At 42.6% G+C, this 22,314-nt stretch overlaps 5 protein-coding genes across 5 annotated transcripts; 2 read left to right on the top strand and 3 right to left on the bottom strand.

Annotated features, from left to right (window-relative positions):
• Positions 1-18: 18 nt before the first annotated feature.
• Positions 19-1,988, bottom strand: LACBIDRAFT_329480 (uncharacterized protein; the record flags this gene model as incomplete). Its single annotated transcript, XM_001883584.1, has 7 exons — positions 19-599; positions 650-882; positions 929-1,057; positions 1,112-1,403; positions 1,462-1,738; positions 1,794-1,910; positions 1,959-1,988. 7 exons carry the CDS (start codon positions 1,986-1,988, stop codon positions 19-21), a joined length of 1,659 nt encoding a protein of 552 aa, XP_001883619.1.
• Positions 1,989-2,607: 619 nt separating this feature from the next.
• On the top strand, positions 2,608-4,037 carry LACBIDRAFT_329479 (uncharacterized protein; the record flags this gene model as incomplete). Its single annotated transcript, XM_001883689.1, has 9 exons — positions 2,608-2,633; positions 2,772-2,784; positions 3,046-3,152; positions 3,206-3,312; positions 3,398-3,472; positions 3,558-3,632; positions 3,718-3,792; positions 3,878-3,952; positions 4,006-4,037. 9 exons carry the CDS (start codon positions 2,608-2,610, stop codon positions 4,035-4,037), a joined length of 585 nt encoding a protein of 194 aa, XP_001883724.1.
• A 1,089-nt stretch (positions 4,038-5,126) lies between these two features.
• Positions 5,127-12,723, bottom strand: LACBIDRAFT_329478 (uncharacterized protein; the record flags this gene model as incomplete). Its single annotated transcript, XM_001883583.1, has 22 exons — positions 5,127-5,180; positions 5,316-5,331; positions 5,487-5,561; positions 6,457-6,571; positions 6,628-6,705; positions 6,774-7,460; positions 7,520-7,935; positions 7,984-8,624; positions 8,675-8,871; positions 9,033-9,078; positions 9,672-9,813; positions 9,948-10,061; positions 10,294-10,306; positions 10,524-10,597; positions 10,658-10,670; positions 10,703-10,969; positions 11,029-11,249; positions 11,896-11,957; positions 12,021-12,057; positions 12,368-12,408; positions 12,562-12,608; positions 12,666-12,723. The coding sequence occupies 22 exons, from the start codon at positions 12,721-12,723 to the stop codon at positions 5,127-5,129; spliced, it is 3,414 nt and encodes a 1,137-aa protein (XP_001883618.1).
• Positions 12,724-15,109: 2,386 nt separating this feature from the next.
• LACBIDRAFT_329477 (uncharacterized protein) lies at positions 15,110-18,362 on the bottom strand (the record flags this gene model as incomplete). The annotated part of the gene is made up of 11 exons (XM_001883582.1): positions 15,110-15,440; positions 15,490-15,849; positions 15,903-16,069; positions 16,127-16,203; positions 16,973-17,036; positions 17,205-17,315; positions 17,370-17,517; positions 17,569-17,925; positions 17,979-18,145; positions 18,231-18,280; positions 18,332-18,362. The coding sequence occupies 11 exons, from the start codon at positions 18,360-18,362 to the stop codon at positions 15,110-15,112; spliced, it is 1,863 nt and encodes a 620-aa protein (XP_001883617.1).
• An 887-nt stretch (positions 18,363-19,249) lies between these two features.
• Positions 19,250-20,784, top strand: LACBIDRAFT_302713 (uncharacterized protein; the record flags this gene model as incomplete). Its single annotated transcript, XM_001883688.1, has 4 exons — positions 19,250-19,304; positions 19,366-19,443; positions 19,495-19,704; positions 19,757-20,784. The coding sequence occupies 4 exons, from the start codon at positions 19,250-19,252 to the stop codon at positions 20,782-20,784; spliced, it is 1,371 nt and encodes a 456-aa protein (XP_001883723.1).
• Between the last annotated feature and the right edge of the window lie 1,530 nt (positions 20,785-22,314).

The following is a 22,314-nucleotide window of genomic DNA, read 5'->3' as shown; positions in this document are numbered from 1 at the left end:
AGAATAACTATATATTACTCACCACAGATGGGGCTCTCCCAACGTGGGTTCCCATTCACACTGCCATTCAACATTGTACTTCTCCTTCTCCTCAAGAGCTAGAGAGCATGAAGGAACACGTTCTTTATATGCCCATGCAGCCTTCAGAATCGGATCTACCTCAAGAATGTTGGCAATCTGTTTACTGAGCAAATGGGAGGTGCAATGGGGGACTCCACCATAACTCTTTGCTTCAGCAAGGCTTTTGTAGTCTGATAGACTAGCCAAAATCTGAACAAAAAAAAGAGATATCAGATCGTCGGCAAGACCATCTGGTGGGCCAGTGAAAGTGGCACATGAACGGAGCCACTTGAGGATGTGTAAAGCCACGCCACGTGCATAGCAATACGCGATTCTTTCATTGTTGGGTATGGCATTGATGTCACCAGTGTCCATCAATGTTCTTTGGGTAGGAGAGGCTTCATCATCTTCCCCTTGATTTGGAGTGCTGTAAGTCCTGAAATCTAGAACATTGCCAAGAATAATCAGGACTGCAAGACAGATGATATTGAGCATGCCCTCCATCGTCTCGACGTTAGGTAGATGAACTGATGCAGGATCTGGAAGTGGAAATGAGTCAAAGATATAAACAAGGAGGGGAGAATCTCACCGTCTTCAGAGATGCCACCCTCAATGAGGCCAACTTGGTAGAAGATCAGGATCCTCCGCAATAGGTGACGAGAGGGAATATGCTCCGTGTTTGTTAAAAACTTGTTGAGAACAAAGGCATGTACAATGCCTTGCAGAGTCTCCTGCATAAGATACGAGGAATAGTAATGACCGCCCTGTGCAACCACATCATCTATGCCATATACCCAATGTGCAGAATTGGGCAGCATATGACTGCAATATCATGAGATAATGCCATGATTATCAACACAACACTCACAGTTCATCACCAGGCCAAAGAACAACAGCCTCAAAGTCATACTTGATATCCTTGGGCTTCCCAGAGAGAGAAAAACCATCTTCATCCATGTAGAAGTCAATTGAAGAGAGTTTTTTCAAATCTTGTGGTCTCAAGAAGGCCCACAGTTTTCATCCAACTTTAGTGCCATATCTTGTGTTAAACCCATCGCAGTCAATGTGGAGAAAAGTGAGAACATGCTTAAGACCGGCAATACCCCATTCACGGTCCTGGGTTGGGAAGGGTCCATGAAGTGGAATTCTGTGGGTCCCACGGGTAACATTCCATGCAACAGCATCTGTTTCATAATTGTTTGAAGGATGATAGGAAGACCACATGGGGAGGTCAAGTCCGTTCAAAATCTTGCCGGTGCTTGAGGCATTCTCAAGAAGGTCGTTAACATAGCCACTGACAACAGAGGGAACACAGTCGGTCCCTGGGTTGATGACTGAGAAGTCTATAACAATGATTTAGATTATTAGACCAAAAATATATATATATAAGTTCAAACGAACCGGTAATGGAGATCTGTGCAGTCATGGAACCAACAAGGGTGCGAAGGCCTTTGGCATCAAACTGCATCTTTTCATTGAAGGGGAGCCCAGTGACGACGACCTGTTTATGGCACATTTTGTTCTGGATGTCTGAGGCAGACATGGTCGAAAAGTCTTGATGATGCAATTTTGCCAGACAAGATTTTTGCGGATCCACGATGTGAGGAGGATGACCCTCAATGTAACCATCATAAACAAGATCCATAAACTCTTGGAACCGGTCATTGAAGACACCATGCTGAATGATAAAATATAAATGATTATTAAAACTCATAAACAAGTTTGACACGTACATGGAATTCTGGCATGAATTCATGAGGATTGCCATCAATATCGTAAACTGTGAATGACCGGTCACAGACAATGGGAGGAGCTTCTTCTTTACTAAGAGAAATCTCTTCGTCCTTGCCCTGTAAAGCTGATTAGCATGGACAAGACTGAAATCAAATGAAACACACATAATCGTGCAGTATTGCAGGTTCAAACATTGAGAGAAACTCATCAACATTGATTGGCTTATCTGGAGAATTCCCAATAGAACCGAATCGAGAGCGTTTCCTAGGATTATCCTCGCCACCAGTCGCTTGGGAACCCTCCGCTTTGGGTCCCTTAGTGTCTACCTTTGATGAGCCAACCCTGGGTTACGAGTCCTCTGAGTTTACGAAGAGACTCGTTTATTACCCAGGATCTCAGGACTTTTTTCAGCGCGGTAACGCTGAAATTTGACTTTCTCCCACGAAAGTGATTTCTTCCCATGATCATCTGTTTGGTTCGCCTACATGACTTTCCTAGTCTACTTGACCATTCCTTGATTATTACTGTCTTTTAGCCCTATCCAGGTTGTCGTTGATGTAGCTTGTGGCTAATATATTGCTCTATTTGGCTTCCAGACTCTGATGAATGAATGCATTGCCTCTATTTTCATGTTCATGCAACTCAACTTGTTTACATTGAAGGTACAACAATTAAGGTCCTGACAACTTGTGCAAATGAGCCCATGCTCTGGTGAAACAGGCCACAGGAATGTACTGAGCAGTTGGTGAGCATAAGGCAAAAAAGCGAAAATACAAACCTACTTACCTGGATGGGAACTCAACCATTTTGTAAATGGCTTTGTGGAGCATGTTTGTGGAGTGTGTAGGTATCGAATCAAGTCCACGCTCATGCGAAACGGACCACAGGAAGGTACTGAACAATTGGTGAGCATAAGGCAAAAAAGCGAAAATACAAACCTACTTACCTCCATGGGAAGTTGACTGTTTTGTAAACAGTTTTGTGGAGCTTGTTCGTGGAATGCGTAGGTATTGAATCGAGTCAATGCTCAAGCAAAATGGACTGCAGGAAGGTACTGAGAAGTTGTGAGCATAATGGTGAATATTCCGCATCAAAAGGAACGACTCACAAGTTGAGTCACGGAAATTTCCGAAAATGACGTACTTCCCATAAGGGCTCCCTTCAAAATGGAAAGTAACCCGCAAGGGAAGTACGTCATTTTCGGGCAATGCCGTGACTCGTGTTTTTGCCCTTATGCTAACCTCTGCCCAGGCCTTCCTGTGGCTCGATTTCCCTCAACGTAGACTCGTTTGGATACTGCTTCATGTCCCAAAAACGCTCCAACAAACCGTTTACGAAACCGTCAACTCTTCATGGAGGTACGTCTGTTTGTACTTTCGTGTTTTTGCACTTCTGCTAAACTCTGCCCAAGGCCTTCCTGTGCCTCGATTTCCCTCAACGTAGACTCGTTTGGATACTACTTCATGTCCCGAAAACGCTCCGACAAACCGTTTACGAAACCGTCAACTCTTCATGGAGGTACGTCTGTTTGTACTTTCGTGTTTTTGCACTTCTGCTAAACTCTGCCCAAGGCCTTCCTGTGCCTCGATTTCCCTCAACGTAGACTCTTTTGGATACTACTTCATGTCCCGAAAACGCTCCGACAAACCGTTTACGAAACCGTCAACTCTTCGTGGAGGTACGTCTGTTTGTACTTTCGTGTTTTTGCACTTCTGCTAAACTCTGCCCAAGACCTTCCTGTGTCTCGATTTCCCTCAACGTAGACTCTTTTGGATACTACTTCACGTCCCGAAAACGCTCCGACAAACCGTTTATGAATCCGTCAACTCTTCGTGGAGGTACGTCTGTTTGTATTTTCGTGTTTTTGCACTTCTGCTAAACTCTGCCCAAGACCTTCCTGTGTCTCGATTTCCTTCAACGTAGACTCGTTTGGACACTACCTTACGTCCCGAAAACACTCCGACAAACCGTTTATGAATCCGTCAACTCTTCGTGGAGGTACGTCTATTTGTACTTTCGTGTTTTTGCACTTCTGCTAAACTCTGCCCAAGACCTTCCTGTGTCTCGATCTCCCTCAATGTAGACTCTTTTGGATACTACTACACGTCCCGAAGACGCTCCAACAAACCATTTATGAATCCGTCATCCCTTCGTGGAGGTACGTCAGTTTGTAATTTTGTGTTTTTGCACTTATGCCCTACTCTACCCAAGACCTTCCTGTGGCTCGATTTCATTCAACGTAGACTCGTTTGGACACTACTACACATCGTGAAAACGATCCAACAAACTGTTTACGAATCCATCAACCCTTCATGGAGGTATGTCTGTTTGTAATTTCATGTTTTTTGGACTTGTAATAAACTATGCCCAGGACCTTCTTGTGGCTTGAGTGTTTGGACTGGCCAAGATGACAACAGGTGCATAGAGATGACATGGTGAAGCTGGTGTATTGCTCAATGAGACAATTGTGGTAGATACGTGGCACTTGAATTGTTTGGATTGGCCAAGACGACGATGAGCATGCAAAGGAGACAGATATGCAGTAGATATGTTGCACAAATCAGTTGGACTGGCCAAGACGAAGAGCGCTCAGCAAAACACCAGAGCGCACCACAAAGAGAGGGTGCTGTGGCAAAGAGAAGGTGCCGTGGGAAGTTGAACTTGAAGAGCTAGATTTGATGACGCACAAACATTTCCTGATCATTTGATGGGGGGAAGTTTCGTGCGTCATCGGAATCTATGATGAATATTACTGAAGTTGCACAGCCTCAGTACAAATGTTCAAGATTCTATGATGCACGAACATTTCCTGATCATTTGATGGTGTGAAGTTTCATGCATCATTGGAATCTGTGATGCCAAGAGGACAAGAGATGAGAGATGAGATCTAAAACTTACCCCCTGAGATCTGCCCCCCCTGCATTTGTATATTGTGGCAAAGATTGTTTAAAAAGGAAATAGATCATGTCATCTACTTCAGAAATACATGCTATAGCTCAATTAGAGATTCTGTGCACCCTATAACATCCCAAAATCAACATTGAAATGACTCCCACTTATTTGTGAATATTTGTTACTGTTTAACCTGTATATCAATAGTCTTTTAATTGATCAGACGTAAAATTTATCATCTATTTCATTTTTGCAACTGTTTATTTGTGTCTGTTTACCAGGAACATAAAATCACCATGACCACGGAAATGAGGAGTACCCATCACAAAAGAAATCATGTCATTTGGATCAAAACTCGCTGAGTTATACATGAATCTGTATTTATTACCGAAAATGGTAACTGATCTGAGATCTACTATGACGCACGAAACTGTCCCCCATCAAGCGATCGGGAAATGTTCGTGCGTCATCGCTTCTTGAGTTCCAAGCGTTGCCTAAAGAAAAATGTGTAACTTTACCAAATCAAGTCCAATTCAGATGAAATAAAATGCAAAAAAAATGTAAAATTTCAGGGATCATACCTGTATACAATTCATTATGTAATAAGGTCAAAGTCCAAATAAACATACTTTTTCAAAGAAGAATCTGAAGCTCACCAACATAAAATCTAAAATAAATGAAATAAAACACCAAGAAAAATACAGTTTGTTTTTATGTATATTATGTAATAAAAGTTATGTGCACAAATAGATACAATAAATTGGCACAAAAATTAGAAGAAAATGGCTGATGGTGCTCACTGTTGGTGACAACATTTGAAAACACTCTCAGGGTCTCTGGTAAATTTCCATATATGGCACTCAGCATTTGTCCAACTGAAAAATAGCAATTAAATGGCAGAAAAAATGGAAAACAATTGAAGAATGGTGCTAACTGTTGATGTTGATATTAGGACTGTTTCAAGGGTCCCAGGTGCATTTCCTTATATGGAAATTTATTCAACAATTGCCAGAAAATAACACAAAAATCAGAGAAAGTTGGAATATGGTGCTCATTGTTAGCAATGATGTCATGAGTCCTCTGAGTTTATAAAGACACTAGTTTGTTACTCTCTGATCTCAAGGATTTTTTCAGTACTTCTAACACTGAATCTTGCCTTTCTTCCCATAAGATTTGATGGTTTGATGATGTTGTCAAACATTTTTTGAAAGGAAAAATAGCAATAAAAACAGAAGATAAATCAGGAACAAATGGGGGACAATATGCATTGTTGATGACAATGTTGGGGACCATTTTCAGAGTACATGGCATATTTTCAACTGAGGTAATGTGCACTTTTTGAATCAAAAAATGGCAATATAATAGTAGAAAAATCAGAAAGAAATTGAAGGAAGATGCTCACTGTTTGTGCAATACTGGGGAGCATGTTCAGGGTCCAGAAGAAAATTCCATACATAATAATCTAGTGAAAAATAGCTATCTATAAAGGACTGGAAAAATCTAGTGAAAAATGGAGCATAGTACTTATTGTCACTTTCAAGGTAGGGACTCTCTGTAAGGTCCAGTATTTTATATACATGGAAATATACAATTTGTCCAATAAAAAATAGCAATAATATATATAATGGGTATAGATCTGATGGGCCTTCAGGAGGTGGTCACATGACCAGTTTCCTAAATAATCAAAAATGTGAATGCTGTGGTGCTGCATTGTGGCTTCCTGAATATAAAAAGGACTCGTATCTGCCATGCATGCAATGGCCCTCTTACACAAGTTTCTTCAAGTTTCCAGGATCACCCCTTCCACCCCTGTTGCCTGAGGTATTCCCAATAGGCTTCTTGACACCACTGTCTGTAGACTCATCTGATGATGACAATGAAGATTCTGGCAATGATGAGCTTCAGCAGAAAACAAAAGCAAAAACACAGCTCCTGCCTCACCTTCATCGTCAGTATTGTCATTGTCAGACGGTTGCACCTCAGGATTTGTTTTTTTCGCAGGCCTAGCTGGCGAATGCTCTAGAATACAGTAAACATTGGTTTTTATCGGATCATAAATGCAAGAAAAAGGTAACATGTCAACCCACCAGAATCTTCGTCTTCAGATGACGATGATAATTCACTAAGGGCGCCCATCTCAATATCTTCTTCGCCTGAAAGATTTTTTCCCAACACATTGAGCGGGAGGGAGATATGAGAGGGATTAACAGTCCCAAGGTGAGGGGATGATATGGGACAGGATTGAAAAACTGAATTGAGAACTGAGGCCAATGAAGTTTCTAGACTTTCTGGCATTGGTGAATCACCATCAGGGTCAGGGGTAGAGGACGATTCAGGACGTTTGGAGGTGGGTAATGGCGTGGGAAGCATTGGGGAACCACCATCTTGGTCCATTGTGGGGGCAGGCATAGAGGGCAATTCAGGACGTTTGGAGGTGGGTAATGGCGTGGGAAGCATTGGGGAACCACCATCTTGGTCCATTGTGGGGGCAGGCATAGAGGGCAATTCAGGACATTTGGAGGTGGGTAATGGTGTGGGGAGCATTGGGGAATCACCATCATGGTCCATTGGAGCTTCAAGATGCTCTTCATTGATGCAAGATGCATTGTCCTCAATTGATGTTGAACGTTGAGTGTTGGGGATGACTGAGGCTTCTGGCATGGGCCCACTAACTTGTATGTCTGGAGTAAGGGTGTTGGAGGCACCTTCTATTGCTAATTGCCTCCCAACAGCCAAACCAGGCTGTAATGGTGTTGAAGAAGAAGAGGGCTGGGCTGTAAATACAACAAAGAATAAATAAATGAAGTTTGAAAAGCAGTCTAACATTTCTCACCTAAAGGGGTGCAAAACATGCAACAATCATGGGGGTTGTTGGATGCTGCCTCTATCTCGGCCCACGGCAATCTTGACACCAGTTGTGTCAAAGCTTCATGAGGTGTGATAGTCACGTCAGCAAGCGCTATAAGAGAACACCAGATGGATCTCTCAATTTTAAGCACGAGGGGTGTCTTCCGAGGAGTTAACTCTGCAAAGGCTTCAAGAACGAGCCGACGATTATAAGACCTGGTGATTATCCAGAATGGAAAGAGCAAATAGAAAGGAGTCAGGAGCAGTGCTAATTGCAGAGGTGTCCCTAGTTGGTGGAGGGTGTGCGAAGCTGTCTCTCCATCAAGTAAATCTTGCAAGTAGTAAGTCCCCTCCTCTTGATCATTGATGAATTCATCTGTAGAGGTCTTGTCTTTGAAGATGCTGAGAGATATGAGTATCGGATATCAATGTAACATGAGTCTAACGCACCAGAGATGGTCATTTAAAATATCAGGATAGTCAGGCAGAGACCCATCTCGGAATTGGGTCATCTTGAGGTAGTAAAGATGCAGAGCAGCTTGAAGAAAGTTGTCGACAACGTTCATGTAGCCTGCTTTTTCTTTGTTCTTGCTTGCCATCCGTAGGAGAGCAAGGTGTTTGCTTCCTGCAAGGAGGTCGTCAGGAATTTGAGGTAGTCCCGACTGACCTATAAGTTTCCGGAAGTTAAGCAGAGCTTTGGGCCAATTTTCTAGTCTGTCAAACCCCATGCAAGCAAGGAAAATTAGCTTGAGGATCAGAATATATATAAATCGATGTACAACAATCTTTCCGCTATCCTGCTCAGACTTGTTGAAAGCCAAGGGAGGAAGTAGGCGACTGGGAGGATGCGAAACACCAGTTTCACAGTCAAGAGCCAAGACCTCAAATGTTCGATATGCACAAAGAATGGAAGCGAGGGTTTTGTACTCCCCCTTTGATGATGCAGTCGTCGCCGTTGGATGTAGGGTGACCGTGTTGGATGCTTTCAGGACATCTAAGCCTAGAAGTGGTGCTAATTCGTTAGAATTGACCACAAGTTCATCAAAGGCAAAGAGCGAGCGCTCAAATCGATTTAGCGAATTGATGAAGTGCTGAAAGCAGTCTGTTAAGTTACAATCAAGGTCACAGAGAAATAAAGTACCTTGTGAGGTGACATTATCTCAGTGAAGTCGGCCAAAGGCTTTGGCACTTGTACGATGTGTGGAGTGGCCCAAGGAAAGGCCAAGAACACAGGTGAGACAGCGCGGCATTCTGAAGGGCCTGATGGGGGTGAACCAGTATGAGTGCTTGCTTTAGTGAGAGCGGAAATGGTACAGACAATTAACCACGTGAGCCGAACTGGAAGCATCAGAGTCCATAGCAGATTTCAAGTAGAAGAGATGGTGGCTGGAGAGGTTAACGTCAATACGTACAAACAAAACTACCGCGCGCGCGGTAATATTGTTTGCATTTGTTTTGGACGATGTATGGATAATATTTTACATAGACTAAGTACTAACTATCAGCCCTTTGTCGATTTTCATCCACGTGGCGTAAATTGAACATCTGTATAATTCATATAACTTGGAACATAACATACAAATCGTAGTCCTCGTGTCATCGTTCATTGCCCCCTTCTGTCCATCTCACTGCGGAGGGATGTTGTTGTACTTCGTCATTCACAACCGAATTTCGCAAACGTCATTTGCCGTCATCCATGCAGTTGCTTTGCATCGTATGGAACGTCGCCAATGGTGACGTCGTCCCTGTGTCTGCTGTCAACAAAGAGATGGAGGAGGTGTGTAACAAGACATAGCTGAAAGACTAGACAGTGACGACGGCATACGTCATCACTGTCTGGACGATGTTCCACATCGTCTTCAACTGATGACGTGGCCGTTGTTGTTGCTGTTGTCATTGCTGTTTGTCGTGATCGTCATTGGTGCGTCGTGATCCTGTGCGCCTGGTAGGTGGACCACTGAGGGTGGTTGGTCACAGATTGATGATGATACAGCCGTGCTGATACTCTCGGCTAGGAAGATGGCGTGTCAGAATACGATGGTGCTTGATGTTGTGAATGGGAGGCGACAGGGGATGAAATGTATGGATGGAGGAGAGAAAAGGAGGAGGGGGCATAAAAGAAGGGAAAAGGAACGTACCAAACACCGACGACTTGCAGTACGTCGTCCCTCGTCCTTCTGTGCGTCGTCGTCATCGTCCCTCGTCCATCTGCGTCGCATACTTGCAACGTCGCTGACAGGGATGTCGTTCCTGAGGTCGTTCGTGGGCGCTGGCATTCGACTGTGGTTGTCGTTTGCCCATCAATGTTTTCGTTGACTGTTGCTGGTCGATAGCATGCGAAAACAACCTTCAAACAAGTAAGTGGACAATCACATCTCAAATCAATGCAAAACTCACATATATTCAGAAGTTACAATGAACGGGGTGTTTGCACAACATCGACGACACCCTCAACACGTTTATCGGACATCATTTCGTCCTCTTGGGCCTTGGAAAGGTGGATTGGAGTTGATAACATGTGGAAACGGCTGAATGACAAAGGTGAGTTCTTGAATAGTCACATAACGACGAAAACTAACGAGTTACGTTGAAAATTGACGTTAGACTCTTCATAAATGACGACATGGTCGTGTTGAAGTCAGCTGGGCGTGGTTGGTGACGTGGCACACTCGCGAAAGGTTCAAAAGGGCAAGAACGCGCGTAAACGATCTTCAAAAGCAGTAAGCGAAGACTCAGTACACAAATCAACGGAAAACTCACATATTTTTCAAAGCTACGACCCACGGCGTGTTGGTGCAACATCGACGATATCTTCAACATGTTTGCCGGACGTTGATACGTCCTGTCGAGCGTTGGGAAGGTGGATCGAAGGCGGTAACTTGTTAAAATGGCTAAAGATGAAAGGTAAGTCTGTGAATAGTTGCCTCATACCAAAAACTGATGACTTACCTTGAAGATCAACAACAGAACATCATAAATCCACAACGGACTTGCGTTGGAGGCAGTTGGGGCACAATTGCTGATGTGGCGAAGGATCGGACACGTTCCCGGGGTGCCAACGTGCCTAAATGATGTGCAAAGAAGTAAGTAACATCTCACAACCTCAAATCGACGTAGAACTTACTTAAATCTGAAAGCTACAACATACGCGATGTTGCAGAACATCCACAATGAGCTGAAGGCGTTTGACAGACGTCGATATGTCGTGGTGAGCCTTGGAGACATGGAAGAGAGATGGCGACGCGAGGAAGTCGATCAAACGACGAAGGTACGGTGACCCTGTCGCCCAAACTTGAAAAAATGACGACACGTAGTCGCTTGCAGCTCACAACGTCGACCGAAAACGAAAGACGAGCCTCGGGGAGACCACATCGTGCCTGGATAGTGATTGGCAGAACCCGATACGTTGCATCGACGCAACGAAGGGCGGGGACAGCTCTAAATGGAACAAGTAGGTATCTACTCGTGTTTATGGTTTTAAAACACTGAACAAACCTTCTTTTCTTCTCTTTTCAAAGTTCTCAACTGTAACCCATCCCATCCGACATCCGGAGACGACCCACGCGTCGAGAGGGCGTTTAGCGGATGACAATACGTCGTCTAGACGCCATGGCGAGGTGGAATGGATCTGGAAGCAGGAGGGCGACGTGGGACCGTTTTGCTGAAGACGATACATCATCTTCAGGTCAGGAGGGATGCACAGTGTTGGGGAACAGCTGGAAAAAAAACCAGCACATAGGGAGGGCGTTTAGCGGACGACGATACATCGTCTCGACATCTAGGGGACCGATGGCGAGGTGGAAGAGTTCTGGAAGCCCGAGGGTGGTGTGTGGCCGTTCGGCGGAAGACGATATGTCGTCTTGGGGCTAGTGCGGCATTGTGGAACAGTTGGAATTATTGTCCAGCACGTAGAAGGCGTTTAGCGGACGACGATATGTCGTCTCGACGCCTGGGGGACCTATGCGAGGTGAAGGAGTTTCTGACGCTGAAGGGCGACGTGTAATCGTTTTGCGGATGACAATATGTCGTCTTGGGGGTGCAGGACATTGTGGAAGGGTTCAAAACACTTGCCAACATGTAGGAGGGTGTTTAGCGGAGGGAAATATGTCGTCTCGAGGCCTGGGAGATGGATGACTAGGAGGAAGGGTTTTGGAAGCTGGAGGGTGGTGTGGGAATAAGGAGAAGTGAGGTCCTTGTCAAACGGCGTTGAAAACAAAGATGTGCAAACCAATCCACTGTGCGCGCAGTGGATCTGTTTGCACGTATGATGGTCCTTGTTTGCAATGAATCTTACCGCCAAATTATGACGTGTGAGTAAGCTCGTCTGAGCCCCAGCTAGGGCTCAGACGAGCTTACACGCACGTCATAGTTTGGCACTGCTTGGCTAATCCATCTACCAACGACTCAGACTCTTGAGCACCTCTCTAGGTAAGTTGTCTATGAGGTAAGTCGTCTACCGCCCCATTTGACTATCGAAACTCACGAACCTTTTGTAGAACTGCGCCAGTTGCAGGGAATGCAATGCTTCATTCATGGTAAGTCAAAGTCATCGATTGCATCAAATTCAATGTTCGTCATAGTCAGAAACTCGAAACTCATACAGCCATGGATGTGCGAAGACCCTGGAAGAGCAACAGCGCCAGCCGCACACCCCTTCCTCCCTCCATTCCTCGCGTCAACCCGCCTCCGAATACGCGAAATGAGTTCGAATCGCATCAACCCACCTCCAACTACCCGAAACGAGTTCGAATGAATTCATTTTGTTCATCCGTAGCCTCTAGGGCCCGGTGGTCACTCAAACAAGTCAACGACCCCAACATTTCCAGGCACTCACCCCACCTTCTGCACTTCCCATTCATCCCCTGCCTTGACCCACTATCAAATGCACGAAACGAGTTCAAACGAAGTCGTTTCGTGCCTCCCCAGCTTTTCTAACGGTAGGATCACTGCTGGCACGTCCGGCCTGCAAAATGGCATACAACAGAAGGTGAGTGAACTTAGTCCATGACGATACGGACGTTGACGTACCTGGTTGCAGTCTAGTGTTGCGTTACGTCTGGTGTCGAAGAAAGGTTCTAAAAATTCGAATGAGATCAAAGGCCGCGACGGTGGATGACGAGCAGATGGCTTACGGACGAATGACGACGACAACGGCAAGGTTAAAGATGAGAGTGGAGTGAAGATCGACATTGCTAGGTAAGTAGGCTTTCTCAGATATAGGAATCGAAACTTATGCACCCACAGATACAATGGGAGAGCAACAGCGCCAGCCACACACCCCTTCCTCCCTCCATTCATCCATTCCTCGCATCAACCCGCCTCTGAATACTTGTGTAAGAGGGCCATTGCAAGCATGGCAGATACAAGTCCTTTTTATATTGAAGAAGCCACAATGCAGCACCACAGCATTCACATTTTTGATTATTTAGGAAACTGGTCATGTGACCACCTCCTGAAAGCCCATCAGACATATACCCATTATATATATATATATTATTGCTATTTTTTATTGCACAAATTGTATATTTCCATGTATATAAAATACTGGACCTTACAGAGAGTCCCTACCTTGAAAGCAACAATAAGTACTATGCTCCATTTTTCACTAATTTTTTCCAGTCCTTTATAGCTATTTTTAACTAGATTATTATGTATGGAATTTTCTTCTGGACCCTGAACATGCTCCCCAGTATTGCACAAACAGTGAGCATCTTCCTTCAATTTCTTTCTGATTTTTCTATGATTATATTGCCATTTTTTGATTCAAAAAGTGGACATTACCTCAGTTGAAAATATGCCATGTACTCTGAAAATGGTCCCCAACATTGTCATCAACAATGCATATTGTCCCCCATTTGTTCCTGATTTGTCTTCTGTTTTTATCGCTATTTTTCCTTTCAAAAAATGTTTGACAACATCATCAAACCATCAAATCTTATGGGAAGAAAGGCAATATTCAGTGTTAGAAGTACAGAAAAAATCCTTGAGATCAGAGAGTAACAAACTAGTGTCTTTATAAACTCAGAGGACTCATAACATCATTGCTAACAATGAGCAGCATATTCCAACTTTCTCTGATTTTTGTGTTATTTTCTGGCAATTGTTGAATAAATTTCCATATAAGAAAATGCACCTGGGACCCTTGAAACAGTCCTAACATCAACATCAACAGTTAGCACCATTCTTCAATTGTTTTCCATTTTTTCTGCCATTTAATTGCTATTTTTCAGTTGGACAAATGCTAAGTGCCATATATGGAAATTTACCAGAGACCCTGAGAGTGTTTTCAAATGTTGTCACCAACAGTGAGCACCATCAGCAATTTTCTTCTAATTTTTGTGCCAATTTATTGCTACTTCTTCATTTGAAAAAGCTTGCATTAGCTTGATTTTGTGCAAACATATATCTATTTGTGCATATAGCTTTATTACATAATATACATAAAAACAAACTTTATTTTTCTTGGTGTTTTATTTCATTTATTTTAGATTTTATGTTGGTGAGCTTCAGATTCTTCTTTGAAAAAGTATGTTTATTTGTACTTTGACCTTATTACATAATGAATTGTTACGAGTCCTCTGAGTTTACGAAGAGATTCGTTTATTACCCTTGATCTCAAGGAATTTTTCAGTGTTCTAACGCTGAACTTTGCCTTTTTCCCACGAAAATTGATGGTTTCCCACATTCAGGGTTTCAGGGTTTCTAGCCTTTTGTAGTCTTCCATGTTCAGGGTTTCAGGCACTCTAGCTGTTTGTATGCTTCTGTTGTCATTTTTGTAGTTGATGGTACACAGTACAAGGTTTTGTCCATTTGAATCACTCCTGTAGTGCTGTAGACAGCAATGCATTTGTTGAACTTGATTGGCAGACAGTACTAGGAAATGTAGACATATCATAGAAGTATTTTGAGCTAGCTTCAACAACAATGTGTATGTCCTCCCTCTTGGTTGCAGTCCAGTTCTTACATATATGGTATTAACTTAGAATGTTAAGCCTGTCTCATAATGTAGACAACAGCTCACTTTAAAGGTGGGACATGGAGGACAGTGTTTTCCAATCTTCAGCAAGCATAAGCTTGTCCAAGATGGTATCTTGTAAGATGTCAAATGGGATGGTGACTCACATTCCCTTTTCTAATTGTTCGTCAGTTCAATATGGTAGTAGATTAGCTGGCTTACTTGTCTCAGATTCTTGTTCAAAATGGTTGCCCATCAAACTATTTGTGTATGTTGAAGTTGGACCCAGTGATGTCACATTTTTTGAAACAAATACAAACAGTTTTACCATGTACGCGGTAAAGTTGTTTGTATATATTGAAGTTGAACTCACGTGATATTGATGTATCAGCTGGAAACAAATACAAACTGTTCTACCGCGTACGCGGTAAAATTGTTTGTACATATTGAAGTTGAACTCACGTGATATTGATGTATCACCTGCTCAAGTTTTATTTTTTTCTTATTGCTACCAACCGTTGACTGTATCCAATAGAAAACAATGTTTGAAATTACTCAGAGTGCAGTTCATAAAATTATGACATTATATACTACCAGTGCATAAGTCGTTTGTCGCACCCTTCAGTCCAGGCGCATCTTGCTCAACTTCTCCCCAGCATCATGCTCTTCATCCTCTTCATAACCAATCTTTCTCTTCAGCGATTGGCTTGCCCGACGGGGTTCAGCACCTCTGCTCATGCGACGTGCAATACTTGCATTCTGTTTTCTGTTAGCATTGTGTACTTTGGCTGAATGTTGGCTTACTCGTAGTGGACTGCAATCTAGTAGAGTGATAGCTCGTAGCACCACCAGTATTTTGTATCTTTGTTGCTTAAGCGGTATTGCAACGAATGATACCTGCACTTCCACAACATCTCCTGGACGTATCTTCATTGGGTTGATTTCATAGTATCTGTGAGGTATTAGTCAAATTTGAATCATTTGAGTGCTCCATTGCTTACCGTATAATATTATCGGTTCCTTGTTGCGCTTCATAATAATCAACCTTATTTTCCAGGAGGTGAACAAATTCATTGGACAATGCGTTCGTAAGTATATTGTGTGGGTCGATCTCAGTGCCAAAGGAAATAGGAGTGTCACCGTTTATATCACGTCGGTCTGTGAAATAGCGGTTGCCCATATCCAATGCTTTGCATGTTTCATAATAACTAGGAACCCATGCATCCATGGTGTTGTGGGGTAGTGATCGCTCAAAAATGTGCTGTATGTCGTAAATGTTTTCAATCATGGTGGAAAATTTTGTTCCCCCAAGTCCCGTCAAAGCTAATGATTGCTTCAGATATCTTCGCTGCTTTGACTCTCTGTTATATGATGCTTTAGCTTGTTTACGCTTCACAGTTAAGGAAATACTTACATTTTGAATGGTCGTTTCACAGGTGGAAGACTTGCATTGCAAACAATACCCTGTATGCGCAGTACGACTTCTTCTTGGCTGTTGTCATCAATGTTGGTCTTTGTGAGCTTCCAACATCTTGGTTTGTCCACCTCTGTTACTGAGCATAAATCAGACATTCCATCCACCTGTTATTGGGGTGTGAGTATGTCTCAGATAATCTATAACACTATACCACTGCTCACCGAATTAAAATACGCCAATTGTACAACCTTTGGACCCTTCGTTGTCCTAGCAGTTATGACGGCCTCAAGCAGATCACCTAGTATATAAAATTAGTGACTCTACACATCCAGTTAAAGAGGGTACTTGCATGCTTCTATCTTGTTGTAAAAAGAATCCATTGTAGTGAACGATGTACTGTGACCGGTAAAGTGTTCCAACTACAGAAGGTGGGGTGGGTTTGATTCTCTTGGAGTTTTTGGTGGCCTTACCAACAGATCTGCAGTGGTTGATGAGCCCTGACAAAATATGGTGCGATATCATCGGATGACTTGGCTAGATATTTTCTGATGCATTTTGAATCCCTGTGGCGCTGTTTAGCTCAATTACGAGTCCTCTGAGTTTACGAAGAGACTCGTTTATTACCCGGGATCTCGAGACTTTTTTCAGCGCGGTAACACTGAAATTTGACTTTCTCCCACGAAAATGATTTCTTCCCACAGTTGAATGCCTCATCCTCTTCATCATATTTTCTAGTCAAATCTACCAAATCTTTGCTTAACATTTGCTTTTAGCACCCTTAGCATATGAATAGTGATGCCTCTGCTCTCTCTCTCCTCAAATTGTTTGCTAGCCCTGTCCTAGAAACATCCCTCAACATTTCCAGAGTGTTATCGATCCATGGTATGCTTTGTCATCATATCTCATGGTTGTCACGTGTCATGGCTTGCGCTCATGGCTTCTGCTTGCAGCGTTCTCGCAGCACTCGCCTTGTGGCCTCATTATTGCTCTATTTGGCTGAAGGACTTAGATGAATCAATGTGATTTACTTTTTTTTTTGGCTTCCTTTTTACTTCAATGCAACTAACTATACTTCTTTACATTGATAGTATACCAATCATGCTCCGGCCTTGCCGGGGCGATTGGTATACTCTCAATGTAAAGAAGTATAATTTATCAACGAAAAAAAAGTAAATCACATTGATTCATCAAAGTCTATCTGCCTTTGTTAGCTTCATAATTAGCCCACATTCACAACGTAAATCATATGTGTAGTCTAGCCATAGACCATACATTTCAATCAATATGCATCCTTCTAACCTTGTCACGCATTTCTACATCCTCATCCTCACTGTATCCTGTCTTTCTCTTTAGGGTCTGGCTGATGCGACGTACTTCCTGTCCACTCATTTGTCGTGAAATAGTTGCGTTCTGGTCACCAAAAGTATTTTAGTAAAGCTTGTAAGGCAATAAAATTTTACTCACTTTGGTAGCGCTGTTGTCTAAAAGTGTAATCGCTCTTAGCACGATAAGCATTTTGAATTTCTTGGCTTTTAGTGGTACAACCATAAATGAAGCTTGAATTTCCAAAATGTCTCCCCTCTGAATACGTCCAGGATTGATATCTATATATCTATAACCATCGTTATAAGTCATTCTTCCAAAGAAGTAGAAATATACTCACTTGATTTTGTTGTCCTTCTTTACAGCCTCGTAATACTCTACGACATTCTCTTGAATATGAACGAAGTCATTTGATAACGCATTTGTCAATATATCATCTGGATCAATAGCACGACTGAATTGGATTGGCATCTCTCCATTCATGTCACTCCGTCTGGTGAAGTAGCGGTTCGATATGTCGATAGCATCAAACTGGCCGAATCTTCCAGGCGTCCAAGCCTCGAGTTCTCCTTGCGTGAATTCCTGATTGAATAACCCATGGATGTAATGTATATTCTCAATGGCTTTCTTCATTATGTCTGAACCGAATCCTGTAAGCGTAATGCTTTGACGTAGATATTTCCGGCCTTGTGACTCTCTGTGTATATATATGTTGAGAAGGCACCACAGACTTTAGTATCATCAACGTACATTTCAAATGGCCTTTTAATTGGTGGTATGCTCTTGTCACATATGATTCCTTGGATACGTAGGACGACTTCCTCTTGTTCTTGCGTGTTCTGTTCAATCCTTACAAGCTTCCAGCAATGAGGTTTCTCCATGGATTGCACAAATGCGTATGGTGCCATCCCATCTTTCTACATATCGTCAATTAGTAAACTCATCGAACTTCTAAGGTAGGCGCTGCTAACCTCATCGAAGGTCAATCAATAGTTGACAGACCTTTGGGCCTTTCTCAATGCGTGCCTTGGTTACGAATTCAAGAAGATCTCCTATGGATTTTTGGTTTTCAGTCACAATGGCAGTAAATATGCTCTACTCACTGGCTTCATCGTTGTCGTAGAATGCATCCATGTTGAAAGTATATGTGAATGCCTAAGCAACAAAACTTGTGAATACGCGTACAATTGCTTGTCAATTTCATTCAAGGGTTGCTAATGCATGGGAACATGCTTGATCCCTAGTCACCGTCATATACTTGAACAAATATTCCTTGGTCCTAACAACCCTTCTGTCTATACCTATTCTGTCAAAATGAGGCTGTATTTAGTAGCGCCCATTGAAAGTGAGATGTATGATATATTCTGTCAACCGACCCTGTGTTTTTCATGTTGATCGGCCTTTCAACCGTCTCGTCGATCAACTTTCAAAAGCTAAAGTATGATTAGCGCTCGGTCTTGCTTGTTCTATTTTATATACCTCTTTTATTGACGATAAACTGTCTCTGTTTGTCATGAGACATCCTTTCTTATATGTTGATTGGCTGTATCAACCACAGAATTTATGGCCGTCAGGTACTATACCTCTGGATCTAAACCTAAACAAATTCACTGAGTGGAGCATTACCTAAACGTTGTTGTTAGCTGTAACCGTCATTGTACTAGCTATACTTGTATTAGCTGTAACTGTCCCTGTACTAGCCTTGCTTGAACGTGATTATTCTTCGGTCTTCAAGCTGACTCGGCTTTCTACCTTTATTTCAATTTTGACATTTTTGTACTGGGTTACGTACTGATGGTATGGATTATGGTATTGCCGTGAATGTGTGAGAGAACGTTTCTCACCAGTTTATTCACGGCATCTTCGTCTCCGATTCCTCAGGCCTCCTTGAAATTTTCGACTCCATGTCATAAATTTCTCAATATTCTTTTCTTGGTTGTCCCTGCATGTGGAACGTCAATGCACATATATATCTCATGAGTGTAACCTGGCTAACCTGTGTCCTCTGCACCGTCTTTTCAATGCCTCTTTATATCCAAGGCTCTCCTAATCAACCTAAAAGTCCTCAATATCATCGTAAGTCTTTTGCATGACTTACATGCTCAGATTTCTAAACTTGCTATCGCCGTTGGCGTAGAACTTTCCCCACCATCATCCATCGATCTGGATGCCTTCAACATGACAACGTTGGATGAAATTGACATGCTGGGTTTCCGTGCGTTCTTAATAACGACTCGCTGCAACTACATGCTGATGCAATTATTAGAAGCTGATTATTTAATCAGCCCTAGACCCCCCAGCTTGCTGTTTGGGTCTAACCCTACGCACGTCCTCAACTTTCTGACACGCTCAGAATTGTGGAATCTGCCAGCGTCAAGTATCTTGGAATATGCAAAACACCACTCCCGAGAGATCAACAACATTATCCGCCATTTGGATGATGTCATATCGAAAATCCAAGAAATCAACATGCCTCGTACGTTTCCTCTCCATTCAGACATTCATACTTCTGATTTATATTTGTTCAGCTCGTTATTACACTCCATCGGTTTCTCATTTGTTGACGTTCAACAAAGAACAGCTAATCATGCTGTATGATCAGCTACCCCTTCCAGTTATTATGAAGTTACGACACACATCGCGTTATTTCTACCATACAGCCAACGTCTATGTTTGTAACCGGGTCGCGTCACTGATATGTGGTTTCCGCCTTAGCTATGCTCGAACCTTGAAGAAGCTAGACACATACAACGCCGTTATTGGTGGTTCGGTGGCGTTACTTCCCATCCTGGCACGCATCGACGGGTTCAAACCTCATGACCTTGATATTTATGTCCCCCAGCGCCATGCCTTTGACCTCTATCAAGACTTGCTTGAGGATCAATACGAGATTACAGAAACGTGGTCCAATGTGCATCTTGGCAACCCATGTGTATCAAGCATCCTCTTGTTAACGCATCGCTCAAACCGTGACCTTTGTGTCAATCTGATCATGACATCTTCCCCTTCTCCTGTCGCCGCTATCATCCATTCTTCTTCGACACACACTATGAACTATATTAACAAGCATGGCATATTTTGCGCCTATCCAGACCTCACATCCAATAAACTTTCACATTCGGTTGTATCTCCTACACAATCCCAGATACTGGATCTACATCGCATTATTGCTGGCAACATGGTTCCTAGATTCATCGAACAGAACATTTTGGACCCACTCTATCTTATCTTCCGCACAAGGTACCGAGAACGCGGTTTTTCGTTTGATGAAAAACTCTGGCCACATGTCTGCACAGTGGATCCTTCCTGTCCTCATACTTCAAGGCACACAAGCGATTCAAACCGCTTATTCTTCTCCTTTGATGAACACATGGCTCTCCCAGTCGTTGTTGGCGCCCTAACATTTTATCCTTCAATTCTACGAGAGAAGAAGGATAAGGCTTTATCGTATGAGGGGTGTGATATTTGGTGGACTCTTGGAGGTGGGCCTTGCGAAAACTCTGGTCGTTCCTGGATGCGACAACGTATTGTAATTGATGCTTCTTTTCTTTCTTGATTGCATTCTATCGTTATTCAACTAACGCATTCCAAAATTCAAAGGCAATGTTCAACATAGTTTTCCTACATTTCCAGACAATACATCTTCTTCATAATCCAAGTAAATCAAAATGGCAGTTTATTCTAGCCACTTTTTGTCGCCCCTTCACCATATAATAGAATGAAATCTGCATTTTTTTCTTGGCCATCATGTGTCGCCATTTTTTCCCCATAATAAATAGGCTTGAGTAATTGGGGAGTATGCAATGAAATCACCGATGTATCTTGTTGAAAATTTATTTCAACAACGGCGATCACCTGCGTAGTTTGTTTCTGGTAGAAATTCGTAGGGATGATTGAATAACGTGGCTATGCAACTTAATTGCAGAAAATCTATTGAGAAAAAAAAAAAAAAAATAGCGGCGATCATCCATCGCGCACTAGCATTGAGGGTCGATAGTTGTGGCAAAGGATGTGTTTCAGTAACGGCGATCATGAGCGGCGTGCCACTAGTAAAGAAAAGGATACATGCAGTGGTGGGTCGCAGCAATTTCATAATCATCTTGTCCTCAATTTATTGGCCCCTTAACCTGGGAGTAAACTGGGATGTATAAGAAGGTTGAAACCAGTGCCTGCTCTATCTCCAACTTCTCCTCTTTAGTTCTTTACCGGCATATTTGCAATGCCTACGACTCGCCGAAGCAAGGTTGTCAAAACACCCGAGTTCATCGAGAGTGACTCTGACGATTCCAACGGTTCTGGTGATTATGGAGATGACAAAGACAAGTACGTCTCTACATATTTTTATGAGTCCTTACAAGTTTACGAGTAAGACTCATTCTTTATCAACTGAGGACTTAGACAAAATTTTCATTGATTCATTCATTCATTGATTTACCTTTCATCACCGCGGGAACCTTTTCTCTTAAGGAGAGAAGCAGCCATAAAATCAGGAAAAATGGCAAATAAATTGGCCAAAAATGTGTAGAAAATCAGAATATTGCTTAGTAAGTTGGAGAGGCTGTGTTCAGGGTTCAGGGTCCATATCCAAATATAGAAAGCTGTCTGAAAAATGGAAACAGATAGGTTGAGAAGCAGTGCAAAATAAGTGAAAAATAAGCATGGTATTCACCATTGCCATGATCATGAATGGGCTGTGTTCAGGGTTCAGGGTCCATCTCTAAAAATAGAACAAAGCCAGATAGATTGTATAACATGATTACAAAATATGCCAAAAAAGGGAAGAAAAATCGGAATGATATTTGCTGTTGTCATGATATTGAAGGGGCTGTGTTCAGGGTCCATATCTAAATATAGACAGAAAAAAAAACAACTCAGAGAAAACAGCTGGAAAATGAGGAAAAAGTGAAGAAACTTGTACACAATAATTTAGCTATATTTGGGCAGATTCCCATATTTGGAGGTGTATCCTGGACCCTGAATACAGCCTCTCCAATAGTATAGCAACATTAAATATCAGAAATGTGATTATATCATCTGACTAGCCTTCTTTCTTATGCAGATATTGGTCAAAATACATGACTATTTC

This window comes from Laccaria bicolor, genomic scaffold (genome assembly GCF_000143565.1).
Source record: "Laccaria bicolor S238N-H82 LACBIscaffold_22 genomic scaffold, whole genome shotgun sequence".
NCBI lineage: Eukaryota > Fungi > Basidiomycota > Agaricomycetes > Agaricales > Hydnangiaceae > Laccaria > Laccaria bicolor.
This window is presented reverse-complemented; position numbering and strand designations above follow the sequence as displayed.